The 20,241-nt window shown below is 45.5% G+C and overlaps 2 protein-coding genes across 2 annotated transcripts; both read left to right on the top strand.

Moving 5' to 3' along the window:
• Nucleotides 1–936, top strand: LOC100772774 (olfactory receptor 2T11). The gene has a single exon (XM_027427401.1). It carries the CDS (start codon nt 1–3, stop codon nt 934–936), a length of 936 nt encoding a protein of 311 aa, XP_027283202.1.
• Nucleotides 937–16,902: 15,966 nt separating this feature from the next.
• Nucleotides 16,903–17,850, top strand: LOC100772482 (olfactory receptor 2T1). Its single transcript, XM_027427400.1, has one exon. The coding sequence runs from the start codon at nt 16,903–16,905 to the stop codon at nt 17,848–17,850; it is 948 nt and encodes a 315-aa protein (XP_027283201.1).
• Nucleotides 17,851–20,241: the final 2,391 nt, after the last annotated feature.

The following is a 20,241-nucleotide window of genomic DNA, read 5'->3' as shown; positions in this document are numbered from 1 at the left end:
ATGAACAGTGAGAATGGGACCTCAGCAGACTTCATTCTCCTGGGGCTTTTCCCAGAGCTGCACTATCTGGGCATCCTCATCACTTCCATCCTCCTGATCTATTTCATTGCGTTCACTGGGAATGCCGTCCTGGTCCTCTTGATCTGGGCAGACACTCGTCTCCACACCCCAATGTACATACTACTCAGCCACCTCTCTCTTATTGACTTGGCCTTAATTTCCACTACTGTCCCAAAGATGGTTATCAACTTTTTCTCCAGAAAGAAAAGCATCTCCAGAGTTGCCTGTGGGACCCAGATTTTCTTTTTCTTTGCCCTTGGGGGTAGTGAGTGTCTCCTTTTGACCCTCATGGCTTATGACCGCTATGTGGCTGTCTGCAATCCCTTGAGATATTCAATTATCATGAACTCTAAAGTTTGTCTGTGGATGGCCCTAGCATCCTGGGGTGGAGGCATCCTGAATTCGCTCATCAACACCATCTACACCATGCACTTCCCTTTCTGTGGCTCCAGGGAAATTCATCATTTCTTCTGTGAGATGCCTGCTGTCCTGAAGCTCTCTTGTGAAGATACTTCCTTGTATGAAACAGTGGTGTCAGTCATTTGCATCGTGTTTGTTCTTCTCCCCTTGGGACTCATCATGTCCTCCTACCTGCTCATCTTCCTCGCTGTCCTCCAAATGAAATCTCCAGAGGGCAGGAGGAAAGCACTGGCCACGTGTTCCTCACACCTGGCGGTGGTGAGCCTCTACTACGGGCCAGCCATGATCATCTACATGACCCCCCACTCTTTCCACACTTCGGAACAGGATGAAATACTCTCCATGATCAATACCATCTTCACTCCCATGCTTAACCCTCTCATCTACAGCCTGAGAAACAAGGAGGTGCTTGCTGCTCTGAGGAAAGTAGTCAGTCCACGATTCATTTTAAAGTAGAAGCCAGGTATGGTAGCACGCCCCTTAATCCCAGCACTTTGGAGCAGAGGCAGACGGGTGTCTGTGAGTTCCAGGGTACCCTGGTCTACATAGTGAGTCCTTATGCCCACAGATATGTGCATCTCTAGTCCCTCATCCTCCCCTGTGGCAAGTGGAAACCATTACAGAAGCCACAGCTGGCCAAAATACAGAGAACAACTAGTGGTGGGGTACCCAGCCCCACCATCATCTACAACACAGGTCCCACACCTAAGGCTCAGGGAACCTTGCACTGTGTTTTTAAGTGTGATCCCACCCCATTCGTATTCTCTACAACACCATCTATGGTCAATCCATTAATAAATGTTTAATGAGAATGTGCTCTGTAGCCAATGTTGCCACAGTCTCAGGGAGATCATAGGGTCAACCTCTTATTTTTATGCAATAGAAAAGTAATGTGGGAATGCCTCTGAGGATGAAGAATGGTGCATTATGGGAAATCAGTGATGCTGGTGGAAGCTGGGAGCAGACAGCGTTTGGGTCCAGTACTGTGTTGTCCTTCAAGAAGGACTGGATCCTTCTGAAATGGTCACTCACAGTGGTTGATGAGTCAGAGAAACTAGTACTACAGCTGGTCAGGCTCATTAATTTAAGTAAAATAAGTGTGTGAAAGTGTTGAGCTCCTAGCTCTATACCATGTGGCCACAAGGAAGCATTCTATGGACCAGCTCTTTTTCCATATGATAACCTGGACATTACAACATTAATTTCTGGTCCTCAGAGTCTAACAAAAGATAATATGATCTATTATTGTGGGAGCTCCACAAGGAAAATTCCTCAAGTTCCTCCTCCTCAATTTTGTCTCTTTCCCACCAGTGTTCTCCACAATGGAATGGTTAACAAGTATTACTGACCTAATACATGAGGTGACAAATGGCCTCATTTCTTTATTATTATTTCTTTAAATTAGTAACCAGCTTGCTTCACATGTCAATCCCAGCTCCCCTTCCCTCCCCTCCTCCCCCACCCCACACCAGCCCCCCTCAAGCCCCTACCCCAACCCCCTCTGTTCCTCAGGGAGGGTAAGGCCCTCCACGGGGGGATCTCCAAAGTCTGCCATATCATCCCAGACAGGGCCTAGGCCCTCCTCTATGTATCCAGACTGAGAGAGCATCCCTCCATGTGGAATGGGCTCCCAAAGTCCATTTGTGTGCCAGGGATAAATACTGGTCTACCACCCAAGGCCCCGTAGATTGCTGAGATGGCCTCATTTCTTATAGGAAGCTGAAGTGGGAGCCTGGACCTGGGCTAGCCTAGCCTCCTGTCTAAGTGTGAGATGTTGCTCTAATGAAGGAGACACATGTTCACCTTTTCAATCATGACATCTTTCCAATGTCAACCACACACCAGTGTGTGGCACTGACAATATCCTGAAGAGGACAAGAGAAAGATGGACTCAGAAGAACTGGCAGCCACTCTGAATTTAATAAATGTGCACTACTGGTGAGGGACAACCACAGTTCTCAGATGACCACAATCACAGAGGCAGGGTCAGATTCCACCCAAACCTACCAAGTCACTGCAGGGCCTCATGATGGAGAAGAACAAGCCAGAAACCACCCACCTGCTGGGATCACACCTCACTCATCACAGCAGGAGAATCAAGGTAAAGGGACCATTTGCTGCCCTTCCAGGATAGGAACTGCACCTGTTGAAACACTGAACAAGGTCTATCAATCAGGAATAAGGGATCAGGGACACAAGGAGTTAGACTTCTCCAGTGAACTGATTCATAGCGTGCCTTGGAATGTGCAGAAGGTTAAAGACCTCAAGAAGGACCACAAGGACCACACCAAGTCCAGGGCTGAACAACCAAACCCAATGGTCAAGGTCTGCAGGAGGCCTGAAAGGCATGTTGTTTAGTACCAGGGCCTGAGAAGATTAGCATTAGATGTCGTGTTGATAACTTTTCTTTCACTGAACCATGTCCCTGATGGGATGCAACTTAAAAAAGGAAAGGTTTGTTTAGCTCATGGTTGAAGGGCACAGTCCATCATGGTAGGGGAAGTACAGTGCCTTCAGGAGGCTGCTTGCTCACATCTGGGTGGGTGGGAAAGGAGAGAAGGGGGAATTCGGTGCTTACACAGCTTTCTCTCTTTATTTTTATTTTTTTGTTCAGTCCAGGATCCCAGCCCCTGGGGTGATGTTCAATGTGGGTAGGCCCTCTTGTAATCTTCTCTGAAAATTCACACACACACACACACACACACACACACACACACACACACACACACACACACGTGTTCCTCAATAATGTCATTTATGATTCTTGACCCAACCAAGTTGACAATGAAGATTTACCATCATAGACACCATATTTGAAAAGTTTCAGGCCAGTGGGTGAGGGAACTGGTTATCAAGCTTAATAGTCCAAGTTCCATCCCTGGGACCCACATGGTAGAATGCTATAACTGACTCCCAAAGCATTTCCCTTGACCTCCACATATGCCAACACAGAGACACATACACAAACACACAATAAATGAATGTTTTTAAAGACCCATTGAAGAGCGTACCTCCTCAGTTAAAGAAAAATTAAGGGTTTCCACATAGGATGTATTATAACACAATCTAGTGATCATGACAAATGATTATTGCAAATTTCAAGTTCACTAAGAGTAAATTTTAAATGTTCTCATTATTGAATGTGGCATTTGGATTGACAGATATGCTAATTATTCTGATTAAAGAATTTTACATTGCAATATTCCAAAACGATGGCATAATTTTAAACACATAAGCATAGAAACTGTATTTTATTAATTTTAATTAAAATTTTAAATAAAAGATTTTATACATGCCAAATGCATTTTTTAAGTTGTCAAGGAGTACTAATAGAAAGAAAACAGGTATGAATGTTACCCATTTTCCACTGAGGAGGTGATGGCCAGAAATTAAGCCATTCAGAGCTGCAGATAGAGTTATGTGATGGCTGGGGTGTGAGGGCTGAGGTGTGAGGGCTGAGGTGGGAAGGCTGAGATGTGAGGGCTGTGGTGGGAAGACTGAGGTGAGAGGCTGAGGTGTGAGGCCTGAGGTGAGAGGCTGAGGTGTGAGGGCTGAGGTGGGAAGGCTGAGGTGTGAGGCAGAAATGGGAAGGTGGAGAAGTGAGGGCTGAAGTGTGAGACTGAGGTGGGAGGGCTGAGGTGCGAGACACAGATGGGAATGCTGAGGTGTGAAGCTGAGGTGTGAGGGCTGAGGTGAGAGGCTGAGATGTGAGGGCTGTGGTGGGAAGGCTGAGGTGAGAGGCTGAGGCATTGGAGCTGATTTGAGGCCTGGGATGTGGAATACTGAGGTGTGAGGCTGAAGTGGGAAGGTGGAGAAGTGAGGGCTGAAATGTGAGGCTGAGGTGGGAGGGCTGAGGTGCGAGACACAGATGGGAATGCTGAGGTGTGAAGCTGAGGTGCAAAGCTTAAGTGGAAAATATGAGATGTAAGGTCTGAGGAGGGAAGGCTTGCTGTCTGAGAAAGATTACTTGATTATCCACATGGAAGAGTCAACACATTGGAAGTTGTTCTATTGTGAAGTGTCCCCAGGAGGCCCGGGAATTTTCCCTGGTGGAGGCTCCTGGTGGTTGTGGGTCCCTAAGAGCTCAACAGTGTGTTTAGGAACCAGTTCTGGTGATCTAGGCTGTCAGAGCTGCCCACCAAGCATCACAACCAGGAAATGTCAGGAGATGGATGGGGTCCTCGGAGGAGCCTCCTGGACTACCATGGTAGCTCTTTACCCTACTGGGATTTGGTCCTCCCTGCCCTTAATTCAAATCTAGAGGATGACTTCATGCTAATAAATAAAAGTAATTATCTCCAGTGTTCCCAGTCAACATAAGGGAGTACCAAAGCTAGTTACAATTTCTCAGTTCCTTGGGGATAACATAAAGCAAACACACTTTCTGATAAATTACATCCATGGTTAAGTCTGACTAAACAGTTTAATATCACTCCGTGTATTATTATACATACATGATGATAATTACATTGAAGGAAACAGTAAAAATACCAATCATTGACCATCTCAAACTTCAAATTTCCCCCACTTTCCATATGTAGAAAACACAGTTTTATACTGTAATTATAATAAGGCTTAACATTACACATTACACTTTAATCATTTTCTTCATCCTCCCATTTCACTACATATTTTAAGCATGGACATTTTAAAGCATTAATAGCACTCCCTGAGATAGACCAAGAACATGCTTATGCCTACTTTTCTTCAGTTGGCAGTGTTGGCTTTCTCCCTCTTGTACTATTATAGTCTAAGCTACATGGACGCTGTGAGCATGTGATTTTGTTCCCCTCACTCACAACTGCTTAAGCATATGTTCACAGAAATGAAACTATAGAATCAATGTGTTTTCTGATTGCTTTGCTAATTTTTATTGCTATAAAAGCTGGAGAGATGGCTCAGAGGTTAAGAGCACTGACTGCTCTTCCAGAGGTCCTGAGTTCAATTCCCAGCAACCAACTAGTGGCTCACAACCATCTGTTGTGGGATCTGGTGCCCTCTTCTGGTGTACAGATATACATGGAAGCAAAATGTAGTATACATAATAAATAAATAAAATCTTTAAAAATTTTGAATGTGCACATAAAACTTGAGTATGCACAATTTTAGATTTCAGATTCCATGAAAACCAAATACTTGAGGTACCTCTTCTGTAAACACATTTGAATGATCGGGACTCAGCACATTCAGCTCTCTGTACTAAAGGGGTGGATTTCATAGATCTGTCCAGATTGGGACCAAACTATGCAGCTGGGGTCAGGGACACAGCAGCTGATCTGGGGAACTCCAACACCCCCTCAGTGGTGTCAGTAAAATACTTTCACAGATTAAAGATAAACATTGTATGTTTACTGTCATTTGTGGTTCCTAGATTTCAAACAGATAGATAAAATCATGTATCTATATATGGCTCAAAAGTAGAATTGAAACTGTCTAGGGGACTAATGGGAAGGGGAAATGGGAAGAGAGAAGGAATGTACTCCATGTACAATGCATGTTGGGTGAAAGTGTCCTTAAACATCACAGTACAATGTACAGTGAGTGCACATGATAATGTTCTCTAAAAACACTTTTGCCTTCGAAGATGCCAGAAGGCCTGCCTGCCTACCTTCCTTCCTTCCTTCCTTCCTTCCTTCCTTCCTTCCTTCCTTCCTTCTTTCCTTCCCCCCACCTCCCTCACCCTCTCTCTTTCTCTCTCTCTCTCTTTTCTTTTTTAAAGACAGGGTTTCTCCATGTAGCCCTGGCTGTCCTAGAACTCACTCTGTAGACCAGGCTGGCCTCAAACTCAGAGATCTGCCCACCTCTGCCTACCAAGCGCTGGAATTTAAGGTGTGCAGCACCAAAAATTATAAGTAAAAATAGATAGATAGATAGATAGATAGATAGATAAACAAATAAATAAATAAATAAGCACTTTCACTGACAGGAAGCTGCATCCACAAAGCCCCAACACACAACAGAATTAAACATTTTAAAGCTGACCCCTAAAGTGAGATACGGGGCATGCTGCTCCTTGGTTTAAATCCTGGCTCAACCCCTTGTCCCAATAAAGTTGTGTGATGATTCATATTTCATGGCACTGACGTGAGGATGAAAATCCTACAGCCACGCCTTCACCCCAAGTATATGATGAATGGTGGCTACTTACATTGTTATGCTGAATGACAATAATTGAGCTGTCCATACTAATTCTGCATGAGTATGTACACGTGTATATGCATTTATGTGTGCATTTGTGTGTGTGTTCTTATGTATGTTTGCATACTCTTTTACATGTGAAGGTCAAAAAGCAACTTCAGATACCATCCCTCATGTTCTGTCCACCTTGTTTTTTGAGACAGTCTCTCATTGGCCTACAATCCATGGATTAGACTAGGGTGGCTGGTCAGGGAGCCCCAGTGAGCCCCCTGGGGGCTTCAATCCTAGGATTACGCACACACCAAGCTCAGCTTTTTAATGTAAGTCCCAGAGACAAGCTCAGTTCTCATGCATACAAAGGGGGTCATTTTACCAGGAGAGCCACCTCCCCAGCTCTAAAATATTATATTTAAAAACTATTTCAATATGTAGGAAAAATACTAGAATGACCACATTTCCCGTAACAATATCTAGTCACTTGCTTGTGGGAAACCATTATAGTGGGGTTAATGCAGGATATTAGCCACAGGTCTAGAAACTAGGTAATGCCAAAGTGGGAGGAGTCCAGTTTTAAACAATGGTGCAAATAGCTAGAGACCTACAACTGTCATCACCTTATGCAATGGAATGATTGAAAATAAAAACAACAGAAACTGTCTTTCAAGAGGCTAGAAGTGATCGCACCTCTATCAGTCAGAAAAGTGTTTGAACCTAGACAATCACACTATGCATAAAACATAAAGAACTTAGCATGTGATGAGGAGGGGAGTTGATCAAGGGAGGTAGAAGACAGACTTGCAAAGACAGCGTTTAACTGGTGAGTGTTCAATGACAGGAGACAGGTGTTGGCTGCTCCTGTTTTGTCCTATGAAGGACCAAGCCTAGGATACAAAGTAAGTGAAGGCAAGTCAAGCTGAGCTACCAGCCATTCTTCCTACCAGCTTGGTGAACCTGGAGTGCATCACAGAGCACTCTACCATGGTAGCTTTGACTCTGCATGTGCACAGAACTGGGTCACATGACCTTGAGGCAAACTTCATCTGAGGCTTATAGACTAGAATGGTTTTATGGCATTGGTTCTCAACCTGGGGGTCAAATGACCCCTTCACAGCAGTCACCTACGTTCACAAGAAAACACAAATATTTACATAATTATTCATAACAGTAGCAAAATTACAGTTATGAAGTAACAACAAAAATAGTTTTATGGTGGGAGAAGGTCACTACAGCATGAGGAACTGTATTAAAGGGTCAAAGCATTAGGAAGGTTGAGAATCACTGGTTTGGAGTAATCCATGCTTCCCTAATGTAGCCCAACCTTGCAAGAACTTCTTAGGTATTACTGGGCAAACAAAGTGTGAGATCACATACAAAGAACAAAGAAAAGCCTGGGGGTGCATCTCAGTTGCTATAGTACTCGCCTAGTCTGCATGAGACCCTGGTTTCAACTCTCAGCACCACATAAAATTGGCATTAGTGGTGAATGCCTGTAATCTTAGCACTTGGGCGGTAGAGGCAGAAGGAGCTGAAGTTCAAGGTCATCTTTGGCTATATAAAAGATTTCAAGACCAGCCTGGATGGGGGCAGAGCGAGAAAGAACAACTTCAATTGCACTGTGGGTATCTATGCATCTGCAATGACCTAAATCCCAAGGATAAACATGGGGCTAGTGTGGTATACACTGGCCATGTGAAAGACCAGGAAGGGAATGACTCTGTGGTGACCTGAGACCACATCCCAAATCTGCTGTTGGTTGAACAGGTGACCTGAGCACTGAACTAGTTAACTGTCTGTTTTCATGTTTAAAAACAATGATTGATCTCCCCCGTCATGTTATTGTATAAGTAACAGAAGGAAGTACATGTCTAACACAAAACAGAAGGTAAAAAGGCAATACTCCATTCTAATTTCTTTCAAGTTGAGAAATAACAACACATTATAATAATAAGACTTTTAAGAAAACATTATAACTTAAGATGGATGTAGTGTTACACAACTTTAATCCCAGCACTCAGAGGCAAAGGTGGGTGGATCTCTGTGAATTCCAGGCCAGCTTGGTCTATAGAGTGAGTTCCAGGGCAGACAGGGTTATACAAAGAAACCCTGTCTCAAAAAACAAAATAAAACAAAAAATACATACATACAATAACTGAAACCAACTTTAGCTGATATAAGAAAAGGATGGGAGGGGGAAGGAGGAGGAGGAACAAGGAAGGAAGGAAGGACCTGTGTGTCTCTAATTGCTCACTGGTGAGTCGTTTCCCCCCAGACACCAAGAGATGTTCCCTTGATCTGTTTACATGCACCCAAGATTGCCCAAGTACATTATGAATATATATGTGATTTAGAACAATAGCCTGAGGGCCCTGGTGCCCCTGAAGGTCCTTCACTAGAACTGAGGGTGTGTGTGTGTGTGTGTGTGTGTGTGTGTGTGTGTGTGTGTGTGTGTGTGTGGTTTCCCACTTCTCTAGAAACAAAGAGCTTTTAGTTTGACACGAGCTCTTATTTCCAAATCCTCAAGATCTAGTTTGTGTTTCCTTTTTAGAATCACTGGGTTTTCTGCTCAAAGAACATCAAGGAATACTCCGATAAGAAGAAAATCTCTGGCTTTCAGATTCAGAGGTCTCCTCCAGCCCAACAACAGACCTCGGATCTGTTTACAGGTGAGGAATGCCTCGCCCTCCTCACTGACTGAGGGAGGATAAAGAACGCAGCTCTTCCTTCATCTGCTATTTAAAGACAAACATCTCTCTCTGCTGGGATGTCCTGTTTCCTGGAAGCCCAACTATCTCTATTCATTAACCCTGAGCCACTCCCTGTTCAGGTACTAAGCTGGGCCCAGAAAAGCTGAGAACTGTGAGCCTGGCTTATCATCTTGCATGTATCTCTTTGCATACATTGCTTTAGTTATTTCCACTTAGGTTTAGCTTGATCAATACCTGTAAATTATATGTCATGGGATTAAGCCAAGTCTGCTACGTGGTGTTTTTTTTTTTAATAATTATTAGATAGACTATCATTCACTGATTTTTGGAGATGTGAGGTTTTGGAGGGCAAATGTCAGAACAAGACCTGGCTTTTGGTCAGAATGTGCTAGACTCCACCACTCTGCCATCTCAGAGTCTCAGCATTCTATAGCTGTGAAAGACTCCAAGGCAGAGAGGGAAGGTAAAAGGCAGAAAAAGAAAGGTAGTACAGTCATCTACATCCAGACAGTATGGACCTGAGAAATCCTAGTGTCCCAGTGAACTGTGGAGCACAGTGGAAGCAACCTCTCCTCCCCTACACCTGCTCCAACTGGTGACAAAATGACTCAGAAATTAATGGCTCTCATCATGGCCTTGACAGTCTGCAGAGCAGTGAAGCAAGAACCAACTGTGGATGTTCCTCTGTGGGCCAGGCATTGTCGTAGTCAGGGATCCAGTAACAGCTATTGCTTTCTGGTACAGTCTGCCACTCAGAGGAGCCTAGCAAACCCCTGTACTCTGCAGTGTGACATATTCTGCCTGTTTACTCACCTGCCCAGTTAGCTGTTTGTGCCAAGCTCTTCACTTGCTGACTACGTTTGTATCCCCAGGAGCCTGGGCTGTGGGTGTTTGGATGATCCGATAATGGGAAATGATATTCATTGAGAAAGTTTCTCCTGGGCTCGGGAGATAGCTTAGTCAGTAAAATATTAGTCTTGCAAGGTTGAAACCCTGAGTTTGATCCATCCCCAGAACCCATATAAAAAGCTGGTCATGGTAATGTGCTTTTATCCCAGACCTGGAGAAGAAGAGTTAGGAGCGCTTCTGGGTAGTAGCCAGCCTAGCCTATTCAATGAGCTCCATGGCAGTGAGAGACCCTGCCTCAAAACAATAAGGTAGTGTCTGAGGAGTGACACCCAAGGTTGTCCTCACACATGATCACACACATGAACCGTACACACCAACATGCACACACAGCTCTTCCACCTTCACCTCTTCTGATAACCTGTAGAGACCACACCCATCCATGCTATCCCTCAACACCCTAATTCAGCTCCCACTCAGGAAAGGGGATAGAAACACCCTCGTATAAGCTTAGGACCAGTCAAGCTCACCACAGACAAGAGCAGAGTAGGAGTGGCCTTTCTTGGCCTCAGAGCTATGGGTGTGTGTTGGGCTAGCTAATAATCATTTGTGTTGAGAGCAGGTTCTGTGCATGGAGGGTGTTGAACACCATACCTGGCTTCTCCCCACTTGTCAGCAGCACCTTACCTCTTCATCATGGCTATCAAATAGATCTTCAGACATGGACTAAGGTCCCCCAAGAGGCAAGCAAACCCTGGTTGTGAACATCTGGCTAGAGCATTGGCTCTTCCAAGCCTCCAAACAGTGGCTTACTTGGAAGGGTGTTGAGATAGACTTCTGAGATCCACTCACTTTCTCACTTGTCAGACCCAAGTTGGAGGGTGAGGGTTGTTACAGCAAACATATGATGGATGGTGCTTGTCTGGAGCCTGTGATCTGGTCTACCCCTGTGACTGCTGGCAGTGGGCACACCCATCACTCCTGTCTAGGGAGTCCCTAACTCAGTATATTTGTTTGTGCTCTGAATTTTTTTAAACCTTCCAAAGACCAAGCTATGCCCCCAGACCAGTTAGATGGCTGGTTTTAGGAGTGAAACACAGGCCTCGGAAGTTGTGGAACTGTGATGATCTTTTCAACATTAAGACTGACAGACAGTTCTAAGTCCCATTTCACCTCTGGCTTACAGACTTGGGACAAGGCAGTTGACAGCCTCTCAGTAAGCATGTCATATAAGTCCAACTTGCACAGGAAAATGACAATCACTGCTCCAGACTTCCTGATTGAAGTCCTGAGAGTGGGGAAATCGGGGCAGCTCAATCATGGAAGCTTTTCAGTGGTAGCATTCTGGAGCATGCAGGTATGCCAGCAATAGCTACCAGCTTATTGTCCTTGCAGTAAAAGTCAGTAGACTATACTGTACAGAGAAGGGGCTCCGAGGGAACATAAGAATTCTTAAAGAGTACCTTGTGTGAGGAGAACAAATTTCACACTCAGCTTTCATGGCTCTCCATGCAGACCTCCCAAGGGAGCTGCTTTGGTCTCTGAGCCTCAGCTTGCAGCTCTGAGAGAATATGGAAGAAGGAGAGAAGTCAATGAGAGAGGAAGTTTCTTGATGGGTAGTGCACACTGGGACAGTGTGAGGTGAGTTGGGAGGGGAAGACAATTTTCTCTCTCAAGGGTTCAGCACTGGTATCTCTGACAGTCAGTAGTCTAACATTGCCCTTGTCTAATGTCAAATGTCTGGTGTTATAAAAAAAAAAAAACTAGGGCTATACCTTATAGGGTTATAGTTGGGGGTGAATGAATGTCAGTCTAATCATGAGATGGAATAGTAAGACATAAAATCAACCCAGAAAAACCATAGGAGTCAAAACAACCAAACCAAACTTGGGCTAATACAGCTGTTATAACAGCGAACATAAGGGTCACACCTATAAATCCCTTTATTCATTCTATCCATTCTTCTGTGCCTGTTTTCCGCTAATTCTGATCTCCATATGCTAGAAGAGATAGAACAGAAAACCTCATTTCTTCTAGAACACCGTGAAGGGAAAAGATTTCCTTTGAGTAATTATTCTCTCTTTATCTATCTATCTATCTATCTATCTAACTATCTATCTATTTATATCTCTCTATCTCTCTATCTCTCTCTCTCTCTCTCTCCCTCTCTCTCTCTCTCTCTCTCTCTCAGACACACACACACACACACACACACACACACACACACACACTTACAGTTAAGCATATACACACAGACAGGCGCATGTTACATATATTGAAATGCCCATGTGTACATCAACTCTAAAAACCCACCAAGGGAAGAAAACCCATGTTGGAACAAAGAAGGAAGCATTTCTGTGTCAGGGAGGAGAGCCCAACTCCTAAATGGGATGATGACCTCACATGACCATGGCATAGAGGTGGTGGAACCTTTGTGAGCAAACATGCTTTCCCATCTACTCCACACATCTTCCTACCACCCCCAGCATTGACCTTGAGAGAGCACAATACAATTTCTATGGAGGAATATAAGAGAAAGAAAGTCATAGTCCTTCACCTCAGATAACCTGAAGTCTGTGTGGGGCTATCCCCACCACACTACATCCTGTTTAAAGAATCAAAACATGGAGCTAGGGAATCTACATATGGGAGGGACTACAAGCATTTTGCAAAGAAGTATATGGTTATGGTGAAAATTAAGTTGCTTGTGTGAAAAGAGTCTACACCATACCTGCTCTGGAAAAGGCACACCCTCCTTGTATCCCTTATTCTACACTCACAATAACCCTGGGAAGTGAGTACTAGAACCCAACTTACAAAGAAGTATGTGTGAGCTACATAAGCAGCAACAACACCAATGCCAGCAGCAGCCAGTGCTCAGAGGGATCAGACTTCCTGCGGACATTCCCAGGTGTTCACCACTTACTGCTCTCATTCTTTTGAGATGAGGAACCTGAGGCTAACTGAGTAACCTGCTCAAGTTACATAGCCGATAATCAGTGGGGATTGGTCCAGAACCTAAGCAACTTGCCAGCACCTTAACCATAAAACCTGACAAGGACATTCAGCTAGATCAAAATAAAAATATGAAAGTGTGTGAGATCCTAGGCTTTTTAATTTGCCTCAGTGGAGAGGAGGGAAGGGAAAAGATTTCCTGCAGAGATTTCCCAGAAGTGATTACAGCTGCAGGAGGCATTCCATGCTGCCTTGAGAGCCTTTGGGCTATCACGATGAGATCTGATTGCCACTGGCATCTAGAGGGTACAGTAAGATACAGCACTAAATGTTCTACAATACAGAGGGCATCACTGCCTGCAAAGGATTGCCCAGCCTCCAATGCTGGTGCTGGGGCTGAGAAAACCCAATGCAGAATAGCTGTGAAGATTCTAGCTGTAGCCAAAGGGTCAGGTTTGTGGGCCATGTTTCCTATTGCTCACCAATAAGATGAAGATAGTAGACCAGGTTCCCATTAGATATAAAATCTGAGATCTTAGAGACATAAAGCAAGCTGTGCTTACAAAATACCAAAACTTTTAGTTCTCTTTAGGGGAAAGTCTTAAATGCACCTGAAATTTTATTTTTATTTTAGTGCAAGGTCCAAAGGTCAGGGGACCATTGTTGGCCAGACAGTTTAGTACTCACAATGCCCAAGAGTAAGAAACACCCCATGCTACACAGGGCCACACCAGAAAGTACTGCATGATTGATCCAGAGTCAGAGGGAGGGAGCAGAAAGTATAGACAAACTCTTCCTGATTTGTTGTTATTTTTGGTTTGAGGCAAATTCTTGTGTACTCCAGGCTGACCCCAAATTCACTGTGTAGACAAAGATGACCTTGAACTTCTAGTCTTTCTGTTTCTACCTACCAGTTGCTGGTATCACAGGTGTGTGCCACTATGCCTGGTTTGTGCACTGCTGAAGATCAAACCCAGGGCTTGTGTGTGCTAGGCATTACAGCCCCATTGACTTTTCCTCAGTTTTGTTTGTTTGCTTTATTTTGTTTTGTTTTTCTCTAAGAATGAATGATCAAGGTAGGTAAGCAATGGTATAGGCATGGTTCAAATGATTTGGGCTGGCTCTGGGTACAGGCATCATTTCTAATGCCCAGAATCTTGTTGTAGGGTCATCTAAGATAAGAAGATAGGTGTCCCGGACTGTCACCTAGATAGTAGAAAACTATGGGCTGTTGACTCTAAAATGGATGTTTTGCATATAAAAGGCATGCTGGCAGGCAAGTTGTTAGGAATTAGCCCTGAGAGACATCATTTATTTTGACTTTGTCTGCAATGGTTGGTTCTAACAGTACTCTTCTGTGCTCTACTCCTGAGACAGGCTTCAGAGTAGACCCTGGGATCCTGGGATAGTCAAGCTCAGATCTTGTTTGAATTGGATTTGAGATCTTTGTGCTTAGCATGGCTAGCCTGAGAATGGCGAGGTTGAAGCCATAAACAGGGCCCCTTGGCAGAGCTGAGAGAAGCACCATGGAGAGCTGCTTCCTGCCCCTGCTTCTGACTGTCTCACTGTGGGACAGTCTTGGCTTCACCAAGTATAATGCTGAGATGGGGCTAGGGTCTAGTTAGTGGATCTCAACCCAGATCTCCCATTACAGCAGTCTGTGACAAGAATGGTGCTATATCTCAGTGGGTAGAGTGTTTGCCTAGTATGCAAGAAGCCTGGGTTCCATCCCTTGCATCTCATAAAACCAAACATCGGGGCACATGCCTAGAATTTCACCTGGGATGTGAAGGCAGGAGAATTAGAAAAGTTCCAAGTCATCCTTTGCTACAGAGTGAGTTTAAGGCCAGTCTGGTTGTATGGCAGCTTATCTCAAAACAATTATTTTTTAATATTTTTATTTTTATAGTTATAATAGACCAATTTTAAATTAGAAACAAGCTTCTTTTACATGTCAATCCCAGTTCCCTCTCCCTCCCCTCCTCCCCTGCCTCCCCACCCCCTACTCCAACCCCATCTCCTCCCCTGGAGGGGTGAGGCCTTCCATGGGGGATCTTCAAAGTCTGTCATAGCATTTGGAGCAGGGACTAGACCCTCCCCCCATGTGTCTAGGCTGAGAGAGTATCCCTCTATGTGGAGTGGGCTCCCAAAGTCCATTCATGTACTAGAGATAAATACTGATCCACTGCCAGAGGCCCCATAGATTGTCCAGACCTCCAAACTGACATCCTCCTTCAGGGGGTCTGGAACAGTCCTATGCTGGGGTCCATGATCTTCCCCTTGTTCAGGTCAGCTGTTTCTGTGGGTTTCTCCAGCCTGGTCTTGACCGCTTTGCTCATCATTCCTCCCTCTCCACAACTGGATTCCAGAGTTCAGCTCAGTGTTTAGCAAAACAATTATTAATTAATTAAATTTAACAACAGACAACCTGTCAGTCTTGGAGACTAGATTCAGGGACAAGATCCAATCACTCACATTGCCCGGCCCTGGTAGTGATTCTCACGGGAGTGTTGAACTTAAGCTATCATCTGTCACATTTGCCATTCTGCCTGCAGTGTCCCAGAGACCCATCTGTCAACAGTAATGGTTTCATGTATCCACAGCACCTTCATGGAACTCTGAGTGGTTCCTTTTATTTTCCTTCAGTCATTCCACTCAAGCCACTTGCTGTCAGACCCCAGCAGGGCAGGATTCAAGGTATTCCCTGGGATACACGCTGCTGGGAACAGTGTTCCAACATGTCATGGTAAACAAAGGAATGTGCCCGAAGGGGAACTGGCCTATAGCCTCATCCTAGCATCAGAAATTGGCCTCACCTTATTCCTTCCCTGGCCTCTACTGCCTTCGGGTGACTTGCTTCCCATCGTAGCTTCCCTCAGCTGTGCTTTGAGACTGGAGCTCACCTAAATGAACGCAGTCTGAGGGCAGAGGGCCTCCAAGGAGAAATTACTACTGCTGCTCTCCCTGTTCCTTACAAGGAGCCCATGTGTTTATATTTACAGAGCCCAACAGGCATCAGAGTGTTGCAAGGGCTCTGAGTACTGAGACAAGACTCATGAAACTGTTGAAGATCAGAAAATAACAGTATGAAGATGACCACATGTTGTCAAAAATCATAGACAGCAATCACCGCACCAGAGCACAAAAACACCCAAATGTGAGTTTCCTGATGACCAGGACTACATGGGAAGTGTGGGGCTGGGCACTTTGGGCAGGTGACAAAATGCCCTTTTCAGCTACACCCACAGCTCTGGCTTATAAGAAAAACAAATCACACAAAACCTTCCATCAACAAAGTGTTGAACCATATAATTCGCACATGTGTGGGCCTAGCCCTCGGGTCAGCCATTAGTTTGTTAAATATTTTCCTGTGTGCATCTGTTTGTTTAGAACTGACAATACCAATAACTATGTGTATCATATAAATGGAGGGGTTTGCTGTGATGTGCTGGGTTTTTTCCTGGCATCCTTGTTTTCTCTGTGGGATGGGAAGTTGAACTGTTAGTCTGTAGTCTTTTGCAGCACACGTTTGGAATGGTATATTTCTCTCTGAACACTGTTTTCACTATAGGCCAAGCTTTCAATAGTGGTTTTCCTATGAAGTAATGACCCTATAAATACTGGCAAGTTCATTAATGACAAAGTGTATCTGCTGCCCCTTCGGATCCCTGGGTGGTCCGATGGGCTCTCTGGGTGTTTTCTTCTCGCCTCAGCCCTTCTCCCTCACTCAGCCACTGGTGAACTTGTTCTTTCTCCCCACAGGGAAGCTCAGCAGAAGATGGGCAGCAAGTACTGGAATTATTCCACCACTGGCTTTATCCTCACCAGCCTTTTCAACAACAGCCAAACACACCTGTTTCTGTTCAGCATGGTGGTGTTGATCTACATCCTTGCAATGGCTGGCAACACAGCCATGGTCCTTCTGATTTGGATGGATACCCGACTCCACACACCCATGTACTTCCTCCTCAGCCAGCTGTCCTTTCTGGATGTCTTCTTTACATCAGTCACTGTCCCCAAGATGATTGTAGGCTTTCTCTTCGGTTGGACAAGCATCTCCTTTGGGGGCTGTGGGGCACAGATGTTTTTCTTTATGTTCCTGGGGGCTGCAGAGTGCCTCCTGCTGGCCCTCATGGCATATGACCGCTATGTGGCCATCTGCAACCCTCTGCGCTACCCAGTACTCATGAGCCGACGGGTGTGCCTGCTCATGGTTGTGGCCTCCTGGCTGGGAGGATCCCTCAACGCCTCCATTCAGACTTCTCTGACCCTTCAGTTCCCCTACTGTGGCTCTCGGAAGATCTCCCACTTCTTCTGTGAGGTGCCCTCTCTGCTGATGCTAGCCTGTGCAGACACAGAAGCCTATGAACAGGTACTCTTTGTGACAGGCGTGGTGGTCCTCCTGGTGCCCATTACCTTCATCACCACCTCCTATGCCCTCATCCTGGCTGCTGTGCTCCGGATGCGTTCTGTGGAGGGGCGGCAGAAGGCCCTGGCCACATGCTCCTCCCACCTGACAGTTGTCAATCTCTTCTATGGGCCCCTTGTCTATACCTACATGTTACCTGCTTCCTATCACTCACCAGGCCAAGATGATGTCGTATCTGTCTTTTACACCGTTCTCACACCCATGCTTAATCCTGTCATCTACAGCCTCAGGAACAAAGAAGTAACAGGAGCAATGAAGAAGGCAATGGGAAGGTGTGGAGTCAGTAGAAAGGCATGACACCTGAGAGAGGCCTGGGAGACAAGCATCACCATCTGCACTGGATGCTGAGGCAGGGAGACATGTCTGTTTGAGAAATGCCTCCATGTCTGTAACTTCAGGTCTGGGACTCCTCCATGGGCCAGGAAGTCAACTCCCAAACTCATCACTCCCCTCCAACTACTGCTTACTTTCTTCAGAGACTTGTCTACCCTAGCTCCGGTCCATCTCAGCAAACCCCAGGCTTCTTTGTGGACCACAGCAGGAACCTATCCTCTCTGTATCACTCAACATCTGAGAGCTTCCTCTCCAGCCCCAGTAAAAGTCAAAGACCCCACAAATCCCCTCATCCCTAGCTATTTTGTCAACCTTTTCTACTGGCACCCTGTCTCCCAGTATGCTGTCCTGGCTTGTAGGGAGAAACCCTGATTAAGAGATACCGCTGACCACACCTGTTATGTAACAAGGGCTTAAGAAGGAGGGAGGCATGCACTAGGCTCTCTTTCGCCTGGCTGAACTGACTAGGAAGCATTTTGTGGGTCCTTCCTGCTCAGGTGCAAACCTGGTCACTGGCTCCCTTGCATGAGTACTTTTTCCCATTAAACTACTGTTTATCAACCTATCTCTGACTCCACTTTGTAAACATCAATACTGGCTGAACACCCTTAGCACAGTCCCTCAGCAGAGTCCTCTGTGGCCAGAAAGGTACCTGACATTTTCAGACAGCTCTTCAGTCTCTTGCTTAGAAACTGCTGAAAGCATCAGAGACGCCTGCATTGTTTATCCCATCCACAGTGGCTTCCTGGCTCCATCCCACCATCCTCCCTGTATCTTATTTGTGGATTGGAGGTTTCTTCCCCCTCCCATTAGATTGTTCGGACCCAGAAGGCACAGGATTCGCCTTTTTAATACCACATTGTCAGCTTCTAGGAGGAAGCCTGAAACATGTGATCAATGCTAAATTTTGGATGGATAGAAAACTGCAAAAAAAACATTTCTTGCCTGACCTCAGTAGTGCTGGTCCTGTTTCCAGCTTCTTGGAAATTATTCAGGCCTCAGCAATGACTCCGTGTCCCTGAGTCTTTTCCTTCTGGCTTAGTCTTTCTTATTAAATGATAAAGGTCTTTAAACCGTGGGGCCTAGAACCTTCTCTTCCCAACACCCGCAACCCCCATCTAAGGCCATGGCTTCAGATATCACCCGGCTCCAAAGTCAGCCATACATATTTACAGGTCAGGGAGACTTCCCCTTCCCCTCCCTCAGCACACACGCTACCTCAGCACACCTACAGACTATTTCAGAGACATTTCAAATTCATCCTTCCATGAAGCCCTGTGGTCTGACATACCGCTCTGCCAACCTTCTCCCCACTCTCCTCCCCACTGCTTTTTGTTAGCCGAACTCTATCAGGGAGGCTGCATCCCCACTGTAATTGGTCAACCCCTGGACATCCTATGGTTTCTGATAGCTTTATTGCTTTAGCCACCCCAGGTCATAGCAGAGTACAAGACTTCCCCCTTTGTTCTGGCTGAATAATGTCCCATTGTGTATATATGACACCTTTTCTTTATTCATTCATCAGTTGATGGTTGCTTCGAAAAACTACATGGGTTTTCTGCAGCTGATGGGAAGCAAGGCTTCAGCGATGGGTGAGCAAGAATTCTGGTACCTTTGGGATCTGTCATCCAGTTAACACATGCTAACAACATGCTCACGGCCAAGGCACAGTGCCAGGGTCTGGCGGTCATGTGCCTGCACAAAACATCTCCCCTTTTCAAAATGTCAGTGTCAAATAGGGTGACATTTGAAAATGCCCTGCAATGAGGAATTGCTGCTCCCTACACATCGCTCACTGGAGGGCGTTGCTGGTGAGGAATGGGTGTCAGTTTAAAGTACATAGGTGTTTCTCATCAGAGGGTCCTCGAGACAGTGGGGAAGGCAACCAGCCACAAGAAGCCATCTTTAGGGTAGTGTGGGGTGGGAAAAAACAGAAGCCCCAATTATCCATGCCTCACATTTCTCAGAACTGCTGAAATCCCCTGCCAAGCTTTCTGTGGTCACTTGGGAGCTTGAGCACTGGAATCTCATTGGCCAAGGCTCCGAGAAGGTGGGAAGAGTTTAACATACATACCAATGAGAACAGACAATCTGGAGAGCCTGGACTACATGCATGCGCAATGCAGTTTGGTCATTTAAGGAAGAGCGGCTCTTGGGATCCCAGAACCCGGTACTGGTTCTTGGTTTTACCCTGGCAACCCAACCTTCCCAGTTCATCCAGAGGACATGGGCACCTCTTAAGCTGACCCCACCCCACCCTCCCACTGCAGTTTAGCCATGCGACAAGGAGAAAAATGGGCCAGTGTTCCCTTCAGGCCGTACAAGTTTTTGTGGGTGCCAGGTGCCACCAGAACC

This window comes from Cricetulus griseus, chromosome 7 (genome assembly GCF_003668045.3).
Source record: "Cricetulus griseus strain 17A/GY chromosome 7, alternate assembly CriGri-PICRH-1.0, whole genome shotgun sequence".
Taxonomy (NCBI): domain Eukaryota; kingdom Metazoa; phylum Chordata; class Mammalia; order Rodentia; family Cricetidae; genus Cricetulus; species Cricetulus griseus.
Note: the sequence above shows the minus strand (reverse complement) of the source record. Positions and strands in the feature narration are given on the sequence as shown.